Source organism: Schistocerca piceifrons, chromosome 7, assembly GCF_021461385.2.
Source record: "Schistocerca piceifrons isolate TAMUIC-IGC-003096 chromosome 7, iqSchPice1.1, whole genome shotgun sequence".
Taxonomy (NCBI): Eukaryota; Metazoa; Arthropoda; class Insecta; order Orthoptera; family Acrididae; genus Schistocerca; species Schistocerca piceifrons.
In genome coordinates this window covers 51,439,564-51,461,597 of record NC_060144.1, presented here as the reverse complement: position 1 = coordinate 51,461,597, position 22,034 = coordinate 51,439,564, and the positions used below count along the sequence as shown (strand labels likewise).

General features: G+C 38.3%; 1 protein-coding gene across 1 annotated transcript in view; it reads left to right on the top strand.

Annotated features, from left to right (window-relative positions):
* LOC124805414 (sodium- and chloride-dependent glycine transporter 1-like) overlaps positions 1-22,034 on the top strand; it is a 224,514-nt gene that overhangs the window by 84,911 nt on the left and 117,569 nt on the right. The window contains exon 4 of the mRNA XM_047265976.1: positions 1,116-1,250. Coding sequence (XP_047121932.1) covers positions 1,116-1,250 — 135 coding nt within the window. The remainder of the gene's footprint in view (positions 1-1,115; positions 1,251-22,034) is intronic.

Below are 22,034 nucleotides of genomic sequence, written 5' to 3'. Positions count from 1 at the left end.
AGTGAAGGGCAGCATGTATCGAGACAAATCATTTAGAATGTGCAGGAGTGTTACAGAGATGATAAACAAATTTCGGTGGCAGACACTGCAGTTGAGGTGTAGGATCATGGAGAAGTTTTCTGTTGAAATTTCAAGGGTGTATGCTCCATGATTATGGTGGGAAAATTAGAGCTACCACAGAGATTTATCATTAGTCATTCTTCCCTTGCCCTAATTACAAATGGAACAAACTAAACTCCTCCCAAACAGGCTATGAAGGCCCAATGGTACCGACTGGCCACCATGCCATCCATAGCCTATAGGCGTCACTGGATGCAGATATGGAGGAGCATGTGGTCAGCACACTGATCTCCCAGCTGTATGTCAGTTTCTGGGACTGGAGCCGCTACTTCTCGACCAAATAGCACCTCACTTTGTCTCCCAAGGGCTCAGTGCACCCCACTCACCAACAGCACTCAGCAGACCGGAAGGTCACCCATCCAAGTGCTAGCCCAGCCCAACAACACTTAACTGTGCTGATCTGATGGGAACCGGTACAAATGTAACAGGGAAGGAAGACCTTTTGCCCACTTTTTAAATTGCCATCTTCAAAATTTGTGTTAAGAATAGCACTGACTTCACTATAAAAAAATGTTATTCTATTTTATTCTTTTCATCAGTGCATCAAGTATATATAGTATTTATTAAATCAGAAGAAAACAGAGTATTTCAGATTTTATTGTTTTTACTGAAAACGCTTATATCCTTTTAATCTGTGACTGACATATGCTATGTTTCAACACATGTGCAAATGCCAATTATATGTGCATACAATTATATCAAAAGTACTTGTAAACAGTATTTACATAAGCTGAACTAAATAGGAGTGTTAGTTAACATAGCTCTTAAGGAAAGTGAAGCTCAAAAATTCATATTTTTCCACAGTAGCATTTTTCATGTAGAAATTCTCAGTTATTCAGCAATTTTGCAGCAGAAGACAAGGCACATATACAATACTGACCAAACCATTTACAACAGTAATCTCAAAAATTCTTAAAAAGTCATCGGTGATAATTAATTTAAATAATTATTCATAAATAGCTAATCAGTAGTTAATGCAACATTTCTGTTAACAGGTGGTTTACTTCACTGCACTCTTCCCATATGTGGTACTGGTTCTTCTGTTTGTCAGAGGAGTAACTCTACCAGGTGCTTCCACTGGAATTCTTTTCTACCTTACTCCAGACTGGAACCGTTTGGCTAATGCTCAGGTACCCAACAACTTTCTAGTAATATCTCAGTAACAAAAATAAATATATGATCACATTGCTAGCACATAGCAGAACATGTAATGTGGTAGGCTTGAGAGCTTCAGAATTTGCAGTATAACTGTTGTTCGTGGAAACAGTGTCTCCCATTCATTCCAGCAACTTCAGAGTTGGATTTTGTTTAACATTGCAAGTACCATGTGAAAACTATGGACTCAGAGCTTAATGCCATCCAGGCTGAGTCCACATTGGATTCATATGTACTTTCCACATATTATAACTCATGCTGTTGCAATAGAATCATATGCACAATTTACAATCCTTTTAAGTTAATGTAAGGACCCAGCACACCATGGAACTGTGCTCAGCCTACTGAATGGCAAGTCCAGTGTGGCACCACATGGCCTGTAGCTCATAATTTGTCAAGCTCATAATGGAGTTCAGAGGCTTTATTTATTATTTATAATACATTTTATTTATCTTAATAGTTTAAAACCATACTCTACCCAAAAATTAACTGTAGTTTTATGGAATATAATGTTTTTAACTGTGTCATCACACCATAAATCTATATACTTTGAAGAAGTGGTCCCTACAACAGAATTTTACCCAAACTGATTATCTGAACATCAATTTTGACCTTTTTTTTTTACATCATGTTGCCTTCCTGATTCACATTTAATCATTTCATAACACAGCATTTGTATCTTCTGTGCTTAACTACATTTTCCAGGCAGTGAGTTGTTGCCTGCTGTAGTTGTGTAACTATATGGATATCACTGATACTGATATATTTTAGCTTTTAAGCAGTGTTTTCTTTGAACGGGGGAGTTGGTATGTTTTCATTTCATAGTTCAATGTAAATATCTACTGTATTTACTAAGTTCGTATCAATCAATATTTTTATGCCTTTTTAATTCAGGTAAGTAGTTTATCTCTCCTTCTGATTTCTTAAATCAATAAATTGTTTGCATTTGGTACACTTTATTCCATGCAGAAAAGATGGCTAATGGGAATAAATAATGTGGTTTGTACTCAACGCAAAATTGGATCACAATTCTTTGCCAGAAAAAACTGAAATATTACTCCTTTCTGTGATGCTGTATTGTGCACACACTAACAGAAAAAGAAAAATGATGACAAAATGGACATTTTTTCACTTTCTATGTAACAATTAAGTTGTTGTAGTGTTCAAATGGATATCATGTATTGATGAACCAAATTCATCGTGAGTGCTGTCCATGGGTATCCAAAAAACCGTAGTTGCTAAACCATTTTATCATTTTGATCAGTGACATAAAGTCACAACTGGCTAAGTAAGAGGTTTAGTTGAACCACAGGAAATTACTTCTAGAAGCATATGAGAACTGAGGCATTGAAAGGCCAAGGGAGGTAAGTGACACTTCTTGAAATTCTGAGAAAATTGAGATCAAAGTTTACAGGTTTTAATTAATTATGAATAAATTTTTCATTCTACAGTTATATACTTGTATCACCATTATGGTTTTATTTATATCTTTCCAAAAATGTAACATTATTCAATGGCCGGTATTGCTGTTATTGGCACATTTCTGATAAGGTGCCACACTTACCTCCTTTGGCCTCTAAGTGAAAGTGTTGAGTTAAACAAGAAACAGTCAGCTTGTCAATTCATTTTAGGACATTCTTACAATTTTAATATAATAATAATAATATAAGAATGGAATGTATTTTAGGAAATACTTAATAATACATGATAAACAACAATGTGGGTCTTTCTACCTACCATTTTATTCTTCATCAGAAACAGTAAAACAAAGCTGATCTGGTTCCTTATGGCCTAGCTTTTCTTTGTTGTTACCATTTCTCTTCGTCGTGCTTTTCTCTCTCTCTCTCTCTCTCTCTCTCTCTCTCTATCTATCTATCTATCTATCTATCTATCTATCTCTCTCTCTCTCTTTTTATTTTTTTTTCCCCTGCCTTGCTACATATTTTATCTCTTTGTAAAATTTGTGATGAATTTGGGGAGTGGGGAGCATGAAATCCAGAAGCTTTTGAAGATCATTGTATTTTGCTAATTTCATAGGATTCAGTATGGTGTTTTGCTCAAGTTCAGTAAATCTTCGGAGTTGTCTGCCCAATTTTAGACATTCCGGCTGTAGTGATTCGAGAATCTCTGTGTAAATTCTAGAACCACTCAGCCTTCTACCATCTCAAACACACAATATTCTGGATATGAGTGTGGAATGGTAGAATCATACCTACTGCACCTCACATGTTTGTGTGTGCAGGTTTAAAATCAGTCACAGGAAAAAAGTAGATGCTGTGGATAAGTGGTAAACAAGTACCTGTCAGGCAATCCATTGATGTTTTAGTGAGTGTGTAAGGAAGAACCATGGAGTTTATATGCAGCTCTGTGCTTATCGTGTAATTGACTTGTTATTAAAACAAGGACAGTTGAAAAAGAACTGTTAAATACTCTTGACGTAAGGTTGCTATAGGCAAGACTTATTTTCTGATTCATGTTAAGAAAAGTTATGGTATCTAAGCCAACTTTCTTTTAACTTTTAATTCAATTTGTTTCTGACATTCGGCCATATGAGAGACTTACAGGAAGTTACATATTTATATGGAAAGTGAGAGTTTTATTTTGTATGGAGGTGACATAGTAAGCAAGTGAAAGGTGGTTTGGGGGAATAAAGTTAAATAAACCAGAGTCACACTCACACTTTAAGTCATTAGAACGTTAGACAGTCTGAGATGCTGGAGTTGGTGGTATGCATGAGGTGTGTGTCTCCCTTTTACTGATGAAGGCTGTGGCCAATTCTTTATGTAGTGTTTTTTAATTGTGCCTGTCTGCAGCTTGATGTGTCTTCTTTACTATAAGTAGCAATCTGTCTTTTCTACGGTGTTGATATTCCTACCTGGAGTTTCCATTGTTCAGCTTTCGGTTTAAGATCTTTTATGGGAAAAACCATGGGTGCACTGAATTAAAAAGTAAAGTAAAAGGATCTTTATTTTCCAGTCAAAACAGTGTCATCTTTTGTATCCCTGGTACCTTTGGTACAAGGTATTTGTCTAAAGAGTCTTCCAAGTTAAAGAGGGAGCCCTACATATCAACTACTAGAAATTTATGACCTTTTGACATGTTTTCTTTGCATTTTCAATAACAGCAAAATCTTGGTCACACTCCATAAATGATTGACCTGGTGCAAACAAACAGCGATCAACACACTCAAACTGGGACTTGTCTACAACATAAGACCAAAACCTAATCATTACAGCACTCTTATGTTGTGCTCCACAGTTATCAGTAAATGAAACAATTTGTTTTAAATTACAAGGTGTATATGTTCTGGGACAACTTGGAAAAACCCAAACACTTTTTAGAATTATGGGAATTTTTTGTTGTTTAAGTTTTCAGTTAAATTTTAGTAATTTTGACCAGTAAGAAGTGATACTCTAACAAAGAATTTTGCTTTAGCCCTCTACTGCAGAATAATATTGCAGCAATAAGACATAAATGAAGGAAAAAATAAATAAATAAAACTTATGTTGCGCCACTTGCAACAATAAAACTCAGTGCACACACAGGAAGAAACCATCAAGCTATCAGCTGATCAGTCTCCTGGCTTACATCAATAAATTGTTTGAATGGCTTCTGCTCCATTGGCTACAACTTATCATTGACAGGGAATACATCTTGCCCTTTGAGCAATTTGGATTTAGAGCCAGACACTCTACCGCTCAGCAAATTCTTTGGGCTGTGGAATATATCACCACCACCTTCAACAACAAGGAGTTCTGCGGCGCTGTCCTTCTGGATGTGATGAAGGCCTTCAACAGTGTATGGCATCTAGGCCTCATTTGGAAGTTGAGCACCCCAGGTTTTCCCAGGGCCTACATCAAACTCATCACATCATATCAACAACGTTGCACCTTCACTGTCAGGGTGGATGATGCACTCTCCGCTGCCTGTCCTATCCATGCAGGAGTTCCACAACGCTCTGTATTAGGACGGGTGCTTTGTTCAATCTTTATGTCTGACCTCCCCTCACTACCGAAGGTTGAGAAGGCCATCTATGCAGATGACACAATGATTTTCACCCGCAGTTGCTGGTGGGAAGTCTTAGTTCTGTGTCTCCAGAGTGCCTGCCGTGCACTCGAAGACTGGGCTGCGAAGTGGCGCATCTGCTTCATCCCCCAGATGATGCAAGTGATCATCTTCACTCGTTGCTGTACCATGCCACACCGCCTCCTCCGACTGTATGGAACTGAACTGCAATGGAGACCTTCAGTTTGCTACATCGGTGTCCTACTCGACAAGAAGCTCACCTGGGAGGGCAAGTTGTCGATGTCCAAGCTAAAGTTAGTCAGTGAATGGGAGCCTTATACCCTATCGTCAATGAGGGATCTGACTTGTCAATTGCTAATGGACTCCTCATCTTCAGGATGTACATCCACCCACTTTTCGATTATGCCTGCGAGGTCTGGGGTAATGCAGCATAGACCCACCTGCAGTGCCTAGTCACTCCAGAACAAGATTCTCCATCTACCAACAGCAAAATGTGTTGAAGGCTTTAGCACGAAGACTATGCAATACTTCATAACAACATACTGCTTCTGATGAGTGTGACATCACAACAGTTTACATTAGATTCGTCTCAGCAGTTGCCAGCGGGCTCATGCACATGCGAAGTTGAGTGGATAATGAGCAGTATCTGCTTCCGCTTATGGCTACTTGTGGATGTCAGTTGTATCACCAGTAGCAATAAGCAGCCAGATGCTATCCGGAAAAACTTTTTTGGCGGCCAAGCTGTCAGATTCGAGCATACGAAATGCAGGCTGATTTGTAGTGGGGAGGGCATTAGTCTCCATGTGCCCCCTGTTTTGGTTTAGTAATTTTGCTGTTTAATCTTCATTTACAGCTCTCATGACAAATGAAAACAATGGATCTGTGGCTGTGAGCTAGAAAGTGAATAAAAATACATTATTATGGAACTCTAAAAAACATTATTAGTTTCAGTTTTCTGGTTTTATTTTATTTCTAGGTTTTTGGCAGTCAAGCATGAATTGCCTTGTAGAACAGTAAAGTCTTTTTTGTCGATTTGTTAAAGAAATTTGGCTTTTATTAATCTTTCCTGCAGAGGCAGGCAGTTTATTTGAATCGAAGTGTTTCATTCCACACTGTTGGTTTGTGTCAACTGTTTGCTGAATTACAAGTACCCATTTTTATCTTCTGGCATGTGTGGCATTATGCCATAATAAAAAACCAAACATGAGATAATATAGTACTGGTACTCCAAGGAAATTTGCAGTCCAAAAACTGCACTGAAAAGCTTCTTTTCAAGTTGGGGACCACTTCTTTGTGAATCTGGAAATACAGATGTGTGATTTCAGCCGAATTATGCATGTTAGTGTGGTTTATGAAATTAGGTACGAACATGAGTGCTTCCTACATCATTATAGCTGTACATGTGCAGTAATACAATTTTCTGCATTCTCTGACAATAGCAGAGACAAATCCCAACAGTTCATGGGAAAATATTGTGAATGGCACTTGAAAAGTGGTACTTTCAAAGTAAATTTAATTTTACGCAAGATGAATAATGTTACACAGGCAAATGTGCTTTGAGTTTATTGAATGATAGAGCATTTGATTCTCTTTTAAAGCTTAACACTTTGAGGGCTAGCCACTAAGAAGAATTTTGAGCCCAGAAGACCAGACATTTATGTCATTATTTAAAATTTTAATGGCACATTTGTGTGACTCATTTTAAATGGTAACACATGCAAAAAAAGACCAATATTATATGTGAAAGCTTAGATTTTCTTGTAGCTACAATATGTATATTTATTTAAACCATCAATTTTTCCTATTTGTATGCTTGTGCTAATTAACAGTGATGTTGATTGGCTGACTATATCATTGCTCTGAACATCTGCTATCATTACATGGCAAGATCACATAACTTGAGCTATGTTTGGCTTACAAAAGTGCATGGCAATCTCGGTTTCAGTGCTTCAAAAACTAACATGCTGTGTTTGGTGGAATTCGAATGTATACGGTACTTTTATAATACTTTTTGTGGGGGGATTTTGTTTTCTAAAGTGCTGGGAAGTTCTGTGCCAGTGTATAAAATCTTAACCATTCAAAGGCTTGATAAATTTTACGGTATCGAGGGAAGTTATAATGTCACTTAATACGGAAAAAGCGTATTTTCACCCATGGAAAAAGTGTATTTTTAACCGGGAAATCTGTTTATTTTCTTTCCCTTCTCCCCCCCCCCCCTCTCTCTCCAACTCTCCATGATGTACGCATCCTGCATTAGATGGCAATATCTCCATACATTTTAGTAAGCTCGATCCAATTTCCAGGCAGCCTCGCCCAGCTTGACCGTCATGCCACATGAATTTTGTAGTCATTGAAGTTTTTAAATCGCAGGCACAAAAAATGTATTTCCACAGCTGTCTGCAATAAAACACCTCAATACAGTTGAATGGTGGGGTTGGGAGAGTCTTCTCTAAATCAAAACATTACACTGGTCAGTCAGAACGTTATGACTACCTACCTAATAGCCGGTATGTCCACCTTTGGCGTGGATAACAGCAGCAATGTATCATCTCATGGAGGCAATGTGGCCTTTGTAGGTCACTGGAGGGAGTTGGCACTACACCTGCACACACAAGTCACCTAATTCCCATAAATTCCGGGAAGGGACACAATGAGCTCTGACATCAATTTCAATCACATCCCAGATGTGTTCGACTAGGTACAGATCTGGCAAGGTGGGGAGCCAGTACATCAGTCAGAACACACCACTGTGTTCTTGAACCACTCCATCACACTCTTTGCCTTGTGACATTATGCATTATCTTGTGGAAAAATGCCACTGCCATCAGGAAATGTGTTTGTCATGAAGGGATGTACATGGTCTGCAACCACTGTTTGATACTGCTTGGCCATTGTGGCACCATGTGTGAGCTCCACTGGATCCATGGATATCCATGTGATAGTTCCCCAGAGCATAATGGAGCCACCACCAGCTTATCTCCGTCCCGCAGTACAGGTGTCGAGGAGCTGTTCTCCTGGAATATGATGGACTCGTGCCCTCCCATTGACATGATGAAGAAGGTATTGGGATTCATCACACTGCAGCACCAACATTCTGTACTGATGGTTATGTACCCATTTCAGTTGTAGTTGACAATGTTGTGGTGTTAACATTGGGACATACACAAGTCGTTGGCTGCACTGTGTGTTTAGATACACTTGTACTCAGCCCACCATTGAAGTCTTATGTTAGTTATGCCTCAGCATGCCACCTGTTCTGTTTTACCAGTCTGCCCATCCAGTGGCATCCGACATCTGTGGTGAGGGGTGGCTGACCAATGCCACAATGTTTGGACGTGATTTCACCTTGGTTTCGCCACATGTTGAAGATACCCACCACAGCACACCTGAGAAGTTGCGCTGTATGCGAAATGCTTGTGCTGAGCATCTGCACCATCACAATCTGCCCTAGGTCAAACTAAAACAGATTGTGCACCTTCCCCATCCTACATATGGACAGCATGCTCACTGATACTATACACGCCATGCATGTGTAAGACTAGCAGTCATTCCTCACCAAGTGACACTACTGTCTCCTGGTCAGGTTCATATAGATAGCAGTTTTTACGTGCTTTTCAGATTCAACTGTCCTGAGATGAATGTCCTTCTGAACTTTGAGTGTGTTAAAATTTGCATTGTCATGCATCATCAGATTTTCCAGTGTGTCACGATCTATTCACATATCAGTGTGAGGGTTTTTGAACTTGAGATTAAAATGGTTTACATACATACAGAGTCTAACAGATACAGGTGCAGATGCTTTTATTGGTGACTGAGGATGGTATACTGAACAACATTACATCATTTACAGACTAATAATTATGGCTATTCCAAGTCATGTGGTTGGCAGTACTTCCAAGTGCTTGGGGCAGCAGGTCAGGTATTGAAGTGTGGATGCATGGCTACCAAACAGTCAATCTATACTGACAGGCATAGTCCACTAAGCAGTGCAATTAAAACCATGCAGAAAACATCAAGTCATAAAATTTGTGATGTGTTTGTGGAAAGACAGTTCGTTGTAGAGAAAAAGCAAGATGCAACATGTAAAAATATCTGCAATTATACCCGTTACACCCTGTATATCTACAGAAGGAATCTTTTACAGGGTCAGCATTTCTTGTTATCCCATATTGTTTATACAGTTCAATAAGCTTCCTAATATTTAAATTTGAAGAAAGAAACTTTATGGTTGATGCCTTCCTCTAGTATAGTGACTCATATATTCAGCAAACTAATGATGTGTTCTTTTACTAAATTAATTGTTTGCTGTGGGGGTTTGTTGGCTGGCTCTTTCTTCCCTCTTTTGATCTTTAGGTGAAACACTAGTGTGTGAGTCCATTACTTTTTTTAATACAACATTGTTAGTCCTCTTGTTAGACTCATCCCAGGTTAAGCAAAAATTTATTTGCAAACTCTTTCACCCCATAATAATAATAATAATAATAATAATAATAATAATAATAATAATTGACAGCAAGAAACAAGACAAAAGCTATAAATACTTATGCTATACCAATATTGACCTACTCATTTGGAGTAGTGAAATGGAGTAACACAGACCTAGAAGCACTCAATACACTTACACGATCACAATGCCACAAATATAGAATACATCACATACATTCAGCAACAGAAAGATTCACATTAAGCAGAAAGGAAGGAGGAAGGGGATTCATCGACATAAAAAACCTACATTATGGACAGGTAGACAATTTAAGAAAATTCTTTCTATAACGAGCAGAAACTAGCAAAATACGCAAAGCAATCACTCATATAAATACATCGGCTACACCACTGCAACTTCATAACCACTTCTACAACCCTTTAGATCATATAACATCAACAGATACAAAGAAAGTAAATTGGAAAAAGAAAACACTACATGGCAAGCACCCGTATCATCTAACACAGCCACACATCGATCAAGATGCATCCAACACATGGCTAAGAAAAGGTAATATATACAGTGAGACGGAAGGATTCATGATTGCAATACAGGATCAAACAATAAACACCAGATATTACAGCAAGCATATTATTAAAGATCCCAATACCATAACAGATAAATGCAGGCTTTGCAAACAACAAATAGAAACAGTAGATCACATCACAAGCGGGTGTACAATACTAGCAAATACAGAATACCCCAGAAGACATGACAATGTAGCAAAAATAATACATCAACAACTTGCCGTACAACAAAAACTTAATAAAACAACACGTTCCCACATACAAGTATGCACCACAAAATGTACTGGAGAATGATGAATACAAATTATACTGGAACAGAACCATTATAACAGATAAAACAACACCACATAACAAACCTGACATCATACTCACCAATAAAAAGAAGAAATTAACACAACTAATCGAAATATCCATACCCAATACAACAAATATACAGAAGAAAACAGGAGAAAAAATTGAAAAATACATCCAACTGGCTGAGGATGTCAAGGACATGTGGCATCAGGATAAAGTTGACATTATACCGATTATACTATCAACTACAGGAGTCATACCGCACAATATCCACCAGTACATCAACGCAGTACAGCTACATCCAAACGTATATATACAACTACAGAAATCCGTAATTATTGATACATGTTCAATAACCCGAAAGTTCCTAAATGCAATGTAACATATACCATACAGTTAAAAGGAAGTCACGCTTGATCAAGATCCGCATCACTTTTATTTTTGACCAGACATAACGTCTGAGAAAAGAAAGAATAATAATAATAATAATAATAATAATAATAATTACTAATGGCCAAATGACAATAAAATAATAATAATAATAATAATAATAATATTGTCATTTGGCCCTTACACCAATAGACAATGTCACACATATTATCCAATACAATTGATAATTTATAAGAAACAACTGGATTGTTGCTAGTGTTACGGTATTATATTACATTTGAAGTATTCATTTATTTCATAGAAGGGGTGGTTAATTAGCCAGTCATACAGTATTTGTTTGAATGCTTGTACAGGTAGTTCTTGTACAGATTGTGGAAACTTATTGAATAATTTGTGCCCCATGAGTTCATAACTGTTCAGTGATTTTGTCAGACTGTGATTTGGCTGTCCCTTTTGTGCTGTAACAGTATACATTTTCTTTGCATTTTGCTTCAGTAACTTCTTTGTTTGTGTAAATTAAAACATAGTATATGTACAAGTTTATTACAGTCATGACCTTTTGTTCACGAAACAATGGTTGATGATGAACTTTATAAAAAGAACCAGTAATTACCCTAATAGCTTTTTTCTGCAGTATTAAGATGGCATGCACACAATTAGAGTTCCCCCATAAAATAATACCATATGTGAGTATGCTTTGGAAGAAAGAGAAGTATGATGTTCTAACATACCTTTTGGGTATACAATCTATAAGTCAACATAACAGATAAATTACTCTTGACAGCTTACCACTAATATATTCTACATATTGACCCCAAGATAATTTATCATCTAAATGTACCCTCAAAAACTTAACATGACTATGATTGTCTGATGGAAACTTGTCTTTCAGACTAAAAACCATGTGCTGTGTTTTGTTGTATTTTAATAAGAAGCCATTTGCTTTAAACCAGTTGGAATCTTGGTCCATTGTCTTTGCAACACAACAAAAAGGGGCCAAATATGTATCCTTGGGGGACACCTACCTTAATTTGCTCTATTGTCGACATTTCCTTGCCAACACAGACAATTTACCTACAGTTCTGTAGATACAATTTAATAGTTTAAGACTGTTACCTTCATTGCCATAGAATCCAATTTCTTCCAGAAGTGATGTGTGCTCTTCACTGTCAAAAGCTGTACTTAGACCACAAAAGATTGCTTGAGAAACGTCTTTATCCTCGAACACTTGTTATATGTATTTGACTACAGAGTTGACAAATTTTTCCTAAAACCGTACTGTGATTCACTAATTATGCCTGGATTTTCAAAGTAAAAATATTATTGTTGGTAAATTACACATTCCAGTTGGCCTGTAACTTGAAGGTGAGTTAGTGTCTCCTTCTTTATGTATTGGAACTATCCTAGACCCTTTTAGCTCATCAGGAAAATATCCCTCTGCTGAGCAGTTGTTTATACAATATGTTAAGGGATATACAGTACAATCCATTACTTTCTTTAGTATGTTACAGCATATGTCATATATACCTGCACTGTCTGACGGTTTTAGCTGTTGTACTATCCTTAGGATGAGACTAGAAGAGACCTCAGAGAAGGCAGACATGCATGTATTTGCCAGTGATTTACAAAACATTTTTTTAAAGAATCTCTGATGAACTAATATCAGGTTTGATAATAGAATTCCCTACATTCTCATAATAAAATAATCATTAAATTTTTGGGGACATATTACTTTTCTGTTTCTTTCATTTTAGCAACACTATTTATTAGTTTCCATGTGCCATTGCACTTGTTGGTGGAATTCTCAATACTGCTAAAATTGTGTGCTTTTTTGGCCTACACAATGGCCTTTTTATGCTTATTCCTATATTTGAGATAGACTGATCTGGCATGGTCAGTCTTCAGACTTGTATACATTGTGCAGCAGAATAACTTTATTTTTCAGATTTGTTACTTCTTCACTATGTCATGGGGTTTGTTCATTTTTGGCTTGCTTTTGAAGCCTTTGTCAGTTATTTTGCATTTATTTATGGGAATTCTGTCATTAAATTGAGTCACAAATGCTTTAAAGAACCTTTCAAATGTTAGCTTTGCTGACAAAATCATTACATAAGATATAAAGTGTGTCACCATAACACTGGCCAAACCAGTCTCTTTCTGCAAGGGACTTCTGAAACCTGACAATTTTATCATTTGTGACAGGTATGGTGATTAGAACTTTTGGGACAGGCTTTGCTATATTACTCTTATCGTCAGAGAATCTAGTTTTACAATTCAGGAATACAGAATCAGGGGCCAAGAATGGAAATACAGTCACATCACATGATTCTTCTGTAGTTTCAAAATTGACAAAAATGTTGTCGAGATGTGTTTAATCTCTTGTGGGTCTTTTCTTGATAAAGTGTAAATTGCACTGTCTTGGGCACTGACACTACATTTGTGTGTTGTTACATCAGAATCTGAATTCAGATCTCCACCTATTACAATGTCATAATGCAACCATTTTGGCTCTCTAAATACATGTAACAGCATGCCCAATTTTTCTAGAAATATACTGGTGATATCCTTAGGTGACCTGTACAAGGATATTATTACTAATTTAAAACTATCAATGACTATACCAGTATCTTCAGAATTCTGTTTCTCACACAAATACTCTAGATCCTACCTATTAATGGAGCAACTGAGTGATTGGTTAATATATATTGCTACACCACCTCTTCCATGCAATTTTCTACAGTAACTACTTGCTATATTGTAGTTATGAAGTTTCACAACTGTAAGTTCACCCTCAGTAGCCCAGTGTTCACCCAAACAAAAAATATCAAATTTATTATCTAGGCCAAAAGTAGTCACAAAACGTTCTTTATGTTTTGTTCCTTGAATATTAAGGTAGCAAATTTTAATCTTGAAATTGTTATTCCCTTCAGACAGAACCTTTTTGTTAGAAGCTATAATATGATTTACCCTGCTTATCTTATGAGCTTCTTCATCTCACTGCATTCCACTGCTTTCCGACTACCGAGAACACTTGACACTGCTTCTTCAACTGCAGTTCTCTTCCCTCCTCCTGATGGTACTGTACTTACTGTTCCTGGTGAAACTTGTTTTTATGGCTTTTGATGGTTCTGCTATAGCTGCTTCATTTTCTAATGCTGCTATTGATAATGCCAATGGTGACAGTGATGCTTCACATGCTGATGCTGATGTCATTTCTTCTTCATGAGGTGTTTCCAGTGATGTTTCTCCCTCATACAGTGTTAGTGCATTCTGTTTTTCATTTGCTGTTGGCTGCGAACCTGTTACAGGTAGCACAATTTTTTCGTGGGTATCCACTCCTGAATTTTCTGTTTATTGTGATGATTTCTTTATTTACACAAGAATTTTCAGTTAAGTCATGCATGTCTGGAATGCTTATGACAAATACCTTAGCTTGTGAAATTTTTCCTAGTGATTCTTTCAGTGCTTTTACTGCAAGGTTACTCTGGTTTTTGTACACATCATTTCCTCCTCCAATTATGATACAGTTCACACTGTTTTTTTAGTGTGGTTCAGAGTTCTTTAACAATTCTCGTAAAGGATCTCCAGGCTTTGAAATTTCAGGGACTTTATATTCTGACTGATTATTAGACATGATTATAGCTGGTCTCCTACCATGACGTGTTGATAATATGTATATTTCTTCTTTTTTCTTCGCTGTTTGCTTTTCTGTCTTGTGTTCCACATTTTCACATGTTGCAATAACACAACTTTTATGTTTAACGGCACATGGCAGTAATGAGTTTTCTCTGACACATTTTTGGTCAATAGTCGTTTCTGAGCAATTTTCCGCAGCATTGAAATTTTCTTTCTGTGGTTTTGGACAGTCTTCATTTAGAACATCATATTTATTCATTAATGAAACATGAAAAATGTTCGTATTTAATACAGGGTGGGAGAATTTCTTAGGGCTAATATGTACACTCTCTTGTTCACAGCTTTGCATCTCTATGGGAATGCCCACATACTGAATCAAACTTTTCAGCATTTTGGCATATTGTCTAGCATTTCTTAAGTTGTTTTGCAGTTCTTCGCTCACAGTTATTGTGTTTCCAGCATTGTACATTTCTAGAGCAACTTCATGACCATTTCACTCAGTTCGACAGTCACATTAATATTTACTAAGCTTTGTTTCCAGAAGACAACATGAATGATACCATTTATGCATCACTACACATATTCTGATACCTTTTATTACTTTTTTCCACATAGCAGGCAATTTAATAATGGTAATTTACCACTATTTACGAAGCAATTTACCACTGCATCTGTATGCAGCACCATCTTGAATCCGAGGCTGTACTCTGCACCTAAGTTTTTATCTTTTATTATGTCTCCTTTTTTAAATTCTCTGTGGGTCTTTCAATGTGACTGAAGTTGCCCAATTTCCAGTGATCATCAAAAAATCTCTGGCCACTTCATTTGCGGTAGTTTTATGGTTCTCTTGAATCTACATTCATGAGGATGATTTTCCATTATTTTACCTGCATGAAACTTTCCTTTTTTGTCAATACATTCTGTTCTAAAGTTTCTATTTACATGTGCATTGTTCTCTTCCACAAGTTTTTGCTTCTGAACTTCTTCCTGGTGTCCCTCGTTCTGGAGTCTATTTTTGATTTGGAAGGATAAGCATCATCTGATTCAGTCTCATTGACCATCTTTTCATCATCAGTTGATGAAGAATCAGCAGTAAAACAAAACATATCATTTAAGTTCAGTTTTGTTACATTAACAGTCACTTGTTATGTTTGGTCATAATCACTAGTGTAGTACATTAGACTAGTAGTTCTCATTGTCATCAAAAAACAGTAAGAGGAACCAAGCCAAACTCAAATCACCTTCGTTTACTTCTTAATTCATTCAATATCTCATCACCAAGTACATATTCTTTATCATAATCACAATCTGGAAATAAACAATAATTGTAGCTTAAATTGCAACTTATTGTATTTATTAAATAAAGCTAAATTTGGATCTTAAAATGATCACAATCATTTACCACCAAAGTACATGTCATGTTCATCAGAAGAATCACTAAGACTTCAATTTTGAACTACTTAATACTTGTTTAAATAATTTTTTTTTGAAATTAAACAACAAAACATGCTTTGTTTTATCATCTGTGTTCATTTGTGATTCAGTGAGCCAAACAAACATGAAACATTTTCACAGTAAACACCACAAAATTGGCAGCGTGTCACTACAACACTTTCTGAAACAGGTGTTGTGTTTGAAGCCATTGGAGGTAAATGCTTTACATATCCCTGTTGGCTTCCAAACAAAGTTTTACCCTTGTTGGCTTCCAAACAGATATTTTGTTTTTTCTACTCATCGGTATTCATTGGCAGCAACATTTTTATGTGCTTTAAATATATGTTTCTGCTCGTAGCTCACATTTTTCAAAAAACACTCTTATTTCCCTTGGGCTCTCGATGCCTCAATCCAGAATGAGGCAAGAGCCCCGTCTTGCCCCTCTCTCCCTTGCGGACACCTATGTGCAGGCTTGACATCAGTGCAAGCAGACAAGGCATTGTTGCTAAAAGAAATGTTCCAAAATTTTCAAATTGGCCATCTTCCTCGTGATGATCTTGAGGTGGTGGTGCAGTCAGCATATTTATGGGTAGCTATAACTTTAAAATTATGGCACACAGTAGCCCTTACCTGCAGATGTTTCAGTCCTAGAAATTACTTCACATGTTCAGAAAAATAAGTGCAACATTTTCAGCTCAGGAATTGTGCTGATCCTCCACATTGCCCTTCTATATGGGTCTGCACAAACATATTTTTTGCCAATATTAACATAGGAGGTATTTTATATTCCAACCTATAGTACGGATCATGCACTAACTGATTTATATTTTATCCTAAACTGAAGGAATGCCTGTCCAGTCATCGTGTCCAGCATATCGGACTGTTACATATTAGTTCAAATTAGGTCTCACTTCCAGTGGTGAATATGTTGAGAAGTAACTAAGTGATCATTGTGTCTGTTTAAATAAATGTGTCTATCAGAATTGCTTGGCAAGGTGAACTGTAGAATTGGACATAGCGGGAACTAACTTGGTTGCCTAACTATGTACTGCCATGTTCCAGTTAAAGTTGTGCATGTTGTTACCTGACAGTACAAGCATGCCTTTAATGAAATAAATTTATTGGCAGTGAGGATGAGAAGGCAGTGACAGTGCAGATGGCACAGGTAACAAAACATGCAGGGCAGGTTTAAGGCCCAAACAGCTCAAGCCACCTCATGGGATGTCAGGCTGAGGGGGGTGCTACAGGTTTTACAACTGTAATATTTCTGTACAGGACACATCACAGTTAGTAGCAGCTGGAAGAGTCATCAGGGGCACCCAAGTGCAAGGTTTATATATTGTACTTACGACAACATGTGGAAAAAGGGTAAGGGGGAGGCACCAAATTATAAGTTGTTTGTGTGGAAAAGGTTCTCAAAGCGGTCCTGATGTGTAAGTAAAATGTTAAATATCCTATTATGTGCAAATTTCAGCAGGAGGGGCAAGACATTGAGATGTGTGGAACTGAAGTATTTACTCCAAGGAAAAAAACAACGAATCTGCCATTGATAATATTAGTAAATGCGTTATCTGATTGCAGTTTATGTGACACTGTGAAAAATAGGATACATCAACTTTGCAAAAACTTTGTAGCTAACGTTTTCATAAGCAGACTTCAAAGCTAGCTAAAGAACTGCTTCAAGGGGAAGGCATAGGTTTAGGGACAAGGACTGGATATGAGGCTGAATAATGATGTGATTCAAGGTGCCAATAACCTCTCCCTAAAGCCATTCACTGTAATGTAGTTTCATTCAAGAGATATTGTGATTGGAAAGTGGACAAGATGAATATAGGTACCATCTGTGAAAATGATGGCATTTTGCAGAACAGCAAACAGCATGATAGCATAGTGTATAAGGCTGCTTGCTGATATGCTGTGGAACACTGGTTCAATCTCAGTTAGTAGTGAATTTTTGTATTCTTTTATCTTTTTCTGTATTCTTGCTCTGCTTTCTCTTCTGATAACCATCTTCACAACAAAATAGACATCAAAGAGATCAAATATAATTAATTTCATATTTAATATACTGCAAACACATACAGATTTATACATGATCTTGTGTTTTATAATTTTTAGAGTAACCAGGCACTTCAATCAGATACTGTGCACATTTTGCTGTATCACAGCTGCCGCTATTGTGTTCCTTTTCAATGGGTCATATGGAAACTGATATTGTCCATTTTCCAAGGATGATCTCCCTTTATGAAAAACCACCAGTGTGATCAGTTTTAGCTTATGCTATGTGGCACCTTAAACTACTCACCACTCAGTCTGTTTTATGATCCTCCTACCCAACCTGTGCTCTTCCTTTGTTATTAAAATTGTTCCAGCGACAAACTTGAGAAGTTCTTGACCCACCTGGACAGTTGTGTGCTGATGAAAGTGAGTAGGACCATGGCAACCCTGCTACCCATAGACCCCAGGGTGACCAGTGAAGCAAGCCAGCAACTGGGGAGTGGGAGCTATATGCTTATCTGAGTCCATAGTGAGAGGTGCCAGCACGGCCAGCAATGATGGCAGATAGAGAGGAGAGGCTCTGGTGATGGAGATCCTGCTTCCACCCTCACTGATGGCAGTGCCTGCACAGTGCTATGGCAAGCTGCAGGAAGCAACACGCTGTTGTTGCTGGTGAAGCCCTGACCACCACAATAAGAAGGTTTGCTCAACCCTCACAGTGGCCAGGGCTGACAAAGAACGAGGCGTTGGGCCCACAGCCCACGCGAAAGGCCCTGGACTCATTGTGGGGCACAACTGGTCCTGGTGGCATGCCACAAGTCAATCTCCATTGCAAACCATGAAGACGCGGCAATAGCACTGGCTGTGGATGATGGCCAGAATCCAGTGACAGAGCCACCCAAACCTCCTGGCCCAGACCAGTGAAGTGGGTGTGAACCATGGAAACAGTGACTGGCATCACTGAGGGGGGGCCTACCAGGGAGCAAAAAGTTGAGCAGCACCAATGACTGATGCCCATGTAGGAGCCTGGCAGGACTCTTGACCCCAGCTGGCATTGTTCTGAAAGAGCTTAAAAAACTGTGAGAGCCTCATCAGCCAGGAATTCTTTCACTTGCACATCTGTGTCTTCAATGTTTGGACTAGGGATCCTGTCTCACCATTCGGCTGCATATGGAAGGGAAGTGCTGTGACATGTCATGGCAAATTCTGTTCTGTATATAAAAGTCCTTGAAAGATTGCACTATGAACTGAGCACCATTGTCCAAAAGCATGGTGCAAGAAGTCTTCTATGGAGAAGATCTTCAAGAGAGCCTTAATAGTTGCATCTGCTGTTTGCTGTTCTGGACAGGCAGTGAATCACATAGTGCACTATAATGTACTAAGAAAAAGTGTCAGTGGATAATAACCAGAAGTGATTAAAAAAAGGACCAGTGCAATTAATGTGGATTCTTTTCAAAGGCTGTGCGGGAACCAGTAATGGTGAAAAAACAGTGTTCATTGCCACCAGCTGACCCAACACTTGGGGCAGGCTGCAACAAGGTGTTCCACCTCCTGATCAATGCCCAGCCAAAATACATGACATTACAGCATTGTATTTGTGAGAAAGATCCCCCATTGACCCTGAGGTAATAAGTGGAGGACCCTCTGCCACAGAGCTGCTGAAACCATGATAAGGGGAGTAAACCCTTCTATTGACAGGAGAATAATGCTGTCCAAGAGGCAGAAGTGATGGTGTAATGCATAAAAATTCTGAAGCAGGTCTGATGTCTGGCTCTGTGGATGGTCGGGGCCCATGTTGCATAATGCTTATGACCTGCTGGAGCACCAGATCAGCAGCCACAGCAAATTTGATGTGGGAACTGGTTATGGGCAAACCATCCACCATATACCTCACCTCTGTATCCAGTTTTTCAACTGGATAGCAGTTCCTTCTGGTCAGATGAGGATTCAAGGCCCTTAGGGAGCCAGAACAGAGCACCTGCATTTGCATGTTGAGATGTGGGATGAAAATGGTTCTCATAAATGTAGCAGGACAAGAACAGAACCCAACACTGAAGGCAATGAGCAGCTTTGTCTGGTAAGGATTCTGACAAACTAAACAGTGAAACCTAGGAATTATGATTAAATGAAATTTTACATCATACCAGAACAAATGAAATTTTTTATGGTGTAAACAATAGCAAGAGCTTCTTTTTTCACTAGGGAATAATGCTGATGAGTTGATTTGCGTGTTTTTGGCAATAAAGGCAATAAGCTGTTTGGAGCACTTTGAATGGCGATGGGCCAAGAGCATGCGCACCCGATATCGGGATGTGTCTGTGGCCAGAACATTATGTTTGCCAGATTGAAATATTGCAAGATACGGCACAGAGCGAATACTATCCTTAAGCTGCACAAAAGCATGCTCACAAGCTGCAGACCAAACAAAAGGAGCACATTTCCAAAGCAACAGATGCAATGGGTAGGGAATAATAGCCACTCTGGGAATAAACTTGTGATAGTGTGCAACTTTGTCGAGGAACGTCTGAAGTTATTGTAGGCTAGATCCTTAGGGAAAAGCTGTAATGGTGGCTGCATGTTGCTTCATGGAGCACACACTCTTCTGGGAAATTTCATGACCTAAATAAACAATGAAATGTTGGAAAAAGTGAGACTTATTGAGATTATATTCAAAGCATTCAGCCTACAGAACAGTAAACAAAGAACATAGGTTATGTAGATGGTCATCCGAGGTAGCATCTGTCACGACGATACCATCAAGATAATTAATGCAATGGAGAACAGCCATCATAATCTATTCTAAAAAATGCTGGAACATGGCAGGCACACTAGCAACCCCAAACATTTGACACTGATGCTGACAGATGATGAAAGTCATATTAACTCCAAGAACTGTTTTGATGCTTCGTCTAATGGGATGAGGGTAGGCTTCAGACAAGTCGATTTTTGAAAAGAATTTTTGAGCAACTCTTCCAGGCAATACAGGAGGTAAGTGTCAATGAGTGACTGTGCATTAATAGTGACATTGAAGTCACCACAAAGCTGAAGTTGACCAGATGGCTTCTTTATGATCATGAAGTGTGTAGCCCATTCTCCTCTCTTGAGGAAATTGGTCAAATCACTTCCAATGAAGTTAAGCACTCCAGCTCTGTCTTAAAGTTGTCACGTAAAGCTACTGGTACTGACCATGTCCAAAAACGTTAAGGCAGTCAAAGGGTTTTAGGGTGACGTGTGGTGCAAAATTGTTTGCACAATGTAACCCTGGGGCATAAACGTCATAAAACTCGGAACACATGGAATTCCATTTGTGATAAGGCACTTAGTCTGACACTAGATGCCCTGTATCCACAATAGCAAAACAAAAAGTAGCAAAAGCATCTAAGCCACACAGATTTTCAGCATTTGCATTGTTAACAACCAAGTATGTAATGAAATGAACAACTGTGTTGGCCATCAGTTGGCTGAGAATAGGAATTTACAGTTTGTTACAGCTTACCAATCGATGCTTGATGTGTGCTAATGGTGGTGACCCTAGCTCTGGCAAATGTCTGTGACTTGAATAGGGACACAGCTGCCACTGTGAGTTGTAGTAGTAATGGCTGATTCATCAACTGCATTTCAATGAAAAGTTTGTTCTGGCTTGCAGACAATGTCAATCACAGTTACAAAACATTATAAATATCAACATCCAATGATAGTATTCATGCAGTGACTCCTGCAAGAGGGGGGAGGGTACATTTTGACATACAGCTGCTACATGACAGAGGGTAATGAAAAAGTGGCATTCACTGTTCCTGCTGCCGACAATGCATTTGTTCGTGTCGACCCAGTTGGCTTGTTGGTACTGTGCCTCTCTCTTCTTCACCCAGTGTACTAGGCTCCATGCACTGGGCTACATGCTGTCAAGATTGACAGCATAACCCCAAGCCTCCAATTGTCAGCCCACAGTGTGGGAAACCTCAAATGACTGT